We start from the raw sequence: 5594 nt of genomic DNA on the forward strand, positions 1-5594 counted from the left end.
GCCTTTGCCTTGGCTGTTCCCTCTGCCTGGAACACCCTTCCCTGCCCCTCATAGTCAAGTCCAATTTAAATGTCATTTCCGCAAAAAAGCCTTCTCCAACCGCCTCCTTCCTTCTTAGCACTAATGCCCGATCTGTAATCACTTCACTGATTTATTGCTCAGTCCCACTACAAGGCAGCGCCATGAAGCCTTTTGGCCAGACGCCCGCTGAATGCATAAAAGGACACATTGTTATGCATGGGGATCAGGTGCTTTGGAGATGAAACTGGCCTGGTGGCCTGCCCGAACCTGACCACCACTGCTCCAAGTTCCAGCATCTCCGTAAGGTAAGGTGTGGCCCCGTCCGCATGCACAAACGTCGTACACCGAGGCCAGAGGTCCAAAGTAAACATTTTATTCTCAGTTCTGCCTTAGCCATCTCTAGTTTTGCAAGCATGAGTAAATGGAATCAACAAGAATACTCCCCCTGAATGTCTTTCATTACGATTTGTCAGTGAAAAAGTTCCCTGTTTTTCCTAAAGAGAGTGATTGCAGGGCGATCTATGCAGGGACTTGATGATTAGAGCATGGGGGTTGATCATCCGTGCTTCATGCCAGCCCGGCTGGCGTGGCTCAGTGGTTGAGCGTCGGCCTATGAACCAGGAGGTCACGGTTCGATTCCCAGTCAGGGCACATGCCTGGGTTGCGGCCGATCCCACTGGGCGGCGTGCCAATTCCTCTCTCACGGAGCAGCGCGTGGCCGCAGCGTCTATCAACAGCAGCCCAGCAGACCTGCCCCCAGTGACAGGGCTGGACGAGGAAGAGAGCCACAAGGTGGTGTGTGGGCAAAGATTCACTAACCTACTCCGGGGCGGGGCCAGCAGAGGGGGAGAGGGATGCTGCCTTCACAGCCTCCAATCTGATGCATCCAAACCCAAATGAGCCCGGAAGAACCCTAGACCAGCAGAAAGGTGAGCCAAAGAGTGAAGACAGGTGTCCTCTGAAGGGCCCCCCTTTTAGAGCAGTTCCCAGAGGGGGACCCCCACCCCCACCCTGGACACTGCATGGTGAGGAGGGGATCTTTCCTTCCTGCTCCTGAGGTTCACAGGACAGTCTCGCGAATGACACCGATGAGGCTGTGTGGCCGCTCAGCCGCCCGCCGGGGCCTCCTCTCGACTCTCGGCCTCCCGGCCGCCACGAAGGTGCTCAGGTCCCCGCAGCTCCGCAGGTGCAGCACGCCGGGCTGTCTCCGCGAGGGCAGCAGGTGGGCCCTGGGGGGGCTGGGCTGCAAGGGGGCCATTATCTTTGGGAGAAGGAAGAGGGTGGGGAGAGGTTAAGCTTCAGCAGAGGTCCTGGGTCTGCCTCCTACCTCCATCCCTGTGATGTTTAGTTGCCTTGAGAAAGAAAAGAGGGCGTTCTCCCAAAGTGGAACCCACGTGGAATTCCAGAGAGACTTAACATAGTGCCTCTTTTCTCAAGTTTCTAACACATTCCCCAAATGTCCTGTGGTTTCACAGGTAGCCCTGCCTCACTTCCCTGGCTCATCTATTGCAATGTCCTGCTTTATCCTGAACATTGCTCATCACTTTCCCCAATTTCGCTGTGGCCTCACAGGAAGGGACGGGAGCCTGTCAGAGACACGGGTTCCCAGCTCCCCGCACACGTGAGTGAGGAGTAGGGCGCAACACCAGTACTTGCAACAAGAACCCAGGCGATACTAACGTACTCAAACATTTGGTACCTGTTATTTGGCATTGTGACCAGGTAATGAGTTTATAAAATGTCAACCAAAACCAGTGATGCTTCTAACTGATCAAATAGCCCCTCAATAAACAACATAACAACTAATCCAGTTTATTTGTAAAAACTCCTAAGAATGGTTCTACTGCTAGATCTATTTTTGGCCATGTGCCACATATATAACGTTAAGGACATCATAATATGACTTATTTTGTAAAAATGACAAAAGCATGATAAATCCCTCACCCAACTGGGATGGATGAGGGGAGAGCTGCCCAGTGCACAGAAGTCTGTTACACTGCACAGCCCCGTCTATGACCTACAACGCTGTGAGCGGCCTGGGAGAAGCCCGGTGCTTGGTTACCACCTACGTCATAGAACAATCGTTGGGATGACGTTTTGTTTAGTTTGTACCACTCAGAATTGTTTCTTATCCTCACCCACGGACATGATTTTTTAAAACTAATTTTGAGAGAGACGGTTGAGAGAGAACATCGATTGGTTGCCATCTGAACGGGGATCGAACCCACAGCCTTCTGGTGCAGGGGACGGTGCTCCAACCAACTGAGCCATCCAGCCAGGGCCCATTGTGAGACGTTCAGGTCACTAAAAAGTTAATCCCCCCAAAGAGATGAAATGTCAGATTTGCCAACACTCCATGATTCTGTCTGTCTTTAGGGCCTGTCCTTGTTTCCTGAGTAAGAAGAAAATCCCAACATTCATAGCTATCGACTGTTGTTACGTGTAAGTTAGGAGAAGTGGTTTTGAATTGGTGAAACTTGAAGAGGATCTACAAACGCATCCTAATAATGTAGAGAAAGTGAAAATGTGCAAACGCGGGGAGGCTCCAGCAGATGGCCCAGGTCTACTGCACCAGTCCCAGCACCTGGACTGTGATCCAGGCCCAGTGAATGCTGATGGCGACACACCTGTTGTCTTTTACCCACAGTGATTTCCCAGCGAGCAGGGCTTGGCAGAAGGTCCAGACCCCCTGTGTGGCGGGTGCTCCGGCTCTTACCTCACCAGAGCTCGGCAGCCTTTCAGTGACGCCAAATGCTCCCTCCTGTTTAGTGGCTACTGAGGCTGCACAGGGGAAAGGAGGCAGGAAGTGACGTTTTGCACAGACCAGGGACTCCCGGATGTAAATGTCTCTCCAACGTAGGATACTACCTAGAGCCTGACCCAGGGCCATGGGCCAACCACTCTTTCAGAAAGCAGACAAGAGGGTCCATGGCCCGTGCACCTCTTCATGCGAGGAATCGGACTGTTCTCGTGCTCCCCTGAGGGGCTGGGAGAGACTCTGGCTGTGGCTTCTGTTAGAAGTGACCAGGAGGTAGAAAAGGGGAACAGAAAGGACAGTGAGAAGGGGATCGGGTCAAACTGCCTTGAAATTTTACCCAGGATCCTGGTGCTGGTAACGACCTGAGAATCAGCCCATTGCAACTCAGGAAGTGTCTGCTGGGCACTGGCTGCACGCAGCCAGGTAGCACCGCGGCCTTCGCCACCACCCCACGCCCCTGGAGCAGTGCAGTCAACGCCCCCAAGGTGACCGCTTTTAAAAAGAGGTGGGTAAGCAAAGATGTGGCCCATCCCCAGTTCTCATCAGAAGGAAAGTCCCTTCATTCAGAAACACAGGTGCAGGACCACCTCGTGCAGCCCTCCACTTTCACGTGAGAGACCTGACCCCTAAGAGAATCATTCACGCGCCCACTTGTATCTTTTCCCCTGTGGCTTCCACTCAGGGGATCGCCTTGTACGATTTAACCTGGAAAGAAAGGGTGTGTGTTCCATCCAGGCCTATCAGCTTCGATATCTTGCCAAGCATTTCACGGGAATGGGAACAGCTCCCAGAGTCTCGCCCATATTAAAACTCAGGCATGTCCGTCATTGTCAAAGGGCTGAGAAAACATGCCGAATCCAGGGACACTTTCAACACAGGGAGCCAGCTGCTGCATGTGACCCCACTGCCCAGGCCCTGCTTTTAGCCCCACGCTGCACCCTTCGCTTTTTCCAGGCATCCACAGCCCGGAAAAACGGGTTCCTTTTCCTTTGGGCCAAGAAGGCTGGGGAAAGTCACCACGCCTGAAAAGAAAGTGCTCCGGCTTCCTCTCCACTCCCCCCCCCACCCCCCTCCCACCCCCACAACCTCCGAACCACAGTTCCCCAGACACAGCGACCACGGACTTATGGCGCCCGAGACAGGAACTCGGAGAGGCCATTCTGGCTGCTGTGGAAACAAGGGCTCTGACTCACACCGGATAATAAAACTAAAACTACCTGTTCGAGGAAGCTGGCGCTCGTGATGGCCGCCTCCATGTGCTCCTCGTCGGACTTCAGAACCGACTTGATGTTTTCCACCAGTTCGTGGATGTCCGGCGTCATGGCGCAGGAGGACTGCTCCAGGAACCTGGCCACCAGCAGCTTGGTGTCGATGTACGACTTGTAGTCTATGAGAGACTGCGGCCTGCACCTGGCAGCTCTGGGTCGCAAACCCCGCCTCAGGGTCACCGCGGCCAGATCCGGTCTCCCCTCCGTCTGCGTGGCAGCTTCGCAGCTGAGCACGGGAGCGGCTGCGGGCAGACAAACAGTGCAGACCCATTGGCCGTGCCCCTGCGAACACGCACCGCATGTGGCACAGCACGGACCGCTGAACTCGGCGCGGGAAGCACAGGACAAATGCCAACAGCCATGCGCGTCTCGCTTTTCATGTTGCAAAAGGAAAAAAACACACAAAACCAACAACTATGACATGAGCTTATTTCCTGATGTCGTTCCAACAGGATATGTCCCCAACACATTTTATGGTGCCACAGAAAACACTGCCCCCCACAGTAAAGACAGATGATGGAGAAGGGCATCCCGCATACAAACCATAGCGGAGTAGCGGTGTCATGGGGTGATGACCCATGTCTGGGGACGGGTGGGCAAGCAGACAAGCGAGGCTGGCTGATGGAGACACGTTCAAGGGGGAGGATGAAGGAGCCGCTGGAAGGCAGGGGCTAAGGAAAGACAGGACCCGTGGGATGAGGGGAAGGCTCTGTGCACTGGGACGATACCTTTGTCCTAAACATCCGCGAGGGCACTGCACTGACATGCTATCGGTGCTCGCACCGGGGCTGTAGCAGCGCTACGGCTGACGATTACAGAAAGAGAAATCTAAGTGCAGGAACACTAGGTCGTTCCAGAAGTCAGCAGTGGGCCTGGGAAACCCACCGCAGGCTCTCACGTCCACAACGACCTGCTTTAGCGAGCGTGTAAGGGTGCAGGACACGGCTGCACCTCAGGCGGGTGAAGTGGGAGGCCGGCCTGGCTCCCGCGTGTTCGGAAGCCGGCCAGCAGCCTTCAGCGCACGCGGCCCTGGAGGTTTCAGTCTGCGAAGGCCTGACAAGCAGGATCTGAGATAGTCAATGAGGAAAGGAAGCAGCGGGTGGAAGAGCAGGTGGAGGGAGGGGAGCACCCTTTTCCTCTGGAGAACGTAGGCATGAGGATCTGCAAACAGCGGTGAGCAGCGGTCCTCCTGGGCTGCCACAGGCATGTCACGGAGCCAGGACCTCCCAGGAGCACTCCCTACAGACACCCAGGTGTGAGGACAGGGGCCTCACCAGTCCCTTGAAGGCAACCTGGTCCCTTCCACAATGGAGGGCTCAACAGGTAAACACAGGCCGCCCTCCCTCCTGCAGCGCTGCAGCATGGGAAGGGGTTCTGGAAAGACCTCTCTGAGCTGTGCAGACAGCAACGTTCCCGTTGAAGCCCGCAGGTGGCCAGCTCGAGTCCTCAGCTTGCCAGGTAGAGCAGAGACAGCAGTGAAGAAGGGTCTGGGAGCGGAGGGCCGGCTGCCCGCCTGCTGGGGTGGCAGAGGCACTCAGTCCCGGGGC

General features: G+C 55.3%; 1 protein-coding gene across 2 annotated transcripts in view; it reads right to left on the bottom strand.

The window, feature by feature from the left end:
• Positions 1-372: 372 nt before the first annotated feature.
• FAM189A2 (family with sequence similarity 189, member A2) overlaps positions 373-5594 on the bottom strand; it is a 60942-nt gene continuing 55720 nt past the window's right edge. For both annotated transcript variants that reach the window (XM_014541299.1, XM_005868329.2), the window contains exons 10-11: positions 3997-4289; positions 373-1282 (exon numbers count right to left, since the gene is read on the bottom strand). In XM_014541299.1, the coding sequence (XP_014396785.1) occupies positions 1082-1282; positions 3997-4289 (494 nt within the window). In that variant the 3' untranslated portion in view covers positions 373-1081. The remainder of the gene's footprint in view (positions 1283-3996; positions 4290-5594) is intronic.

The sequence above is a fragment of the Myotis brandtii genome, unplaced genomic scaffold (genome assembly GCF_000412655.1).
Source record: "Myotis brandtii unplaced genomic scaffold, ASM41265v1 scaffold266, whole genome shotgun sequence".
NCBI lineage: Eukaryota > Metazoa > Chordata > Mammalia > Chiroptera > Vespertilionidae > Myotis > Myotis brandtii.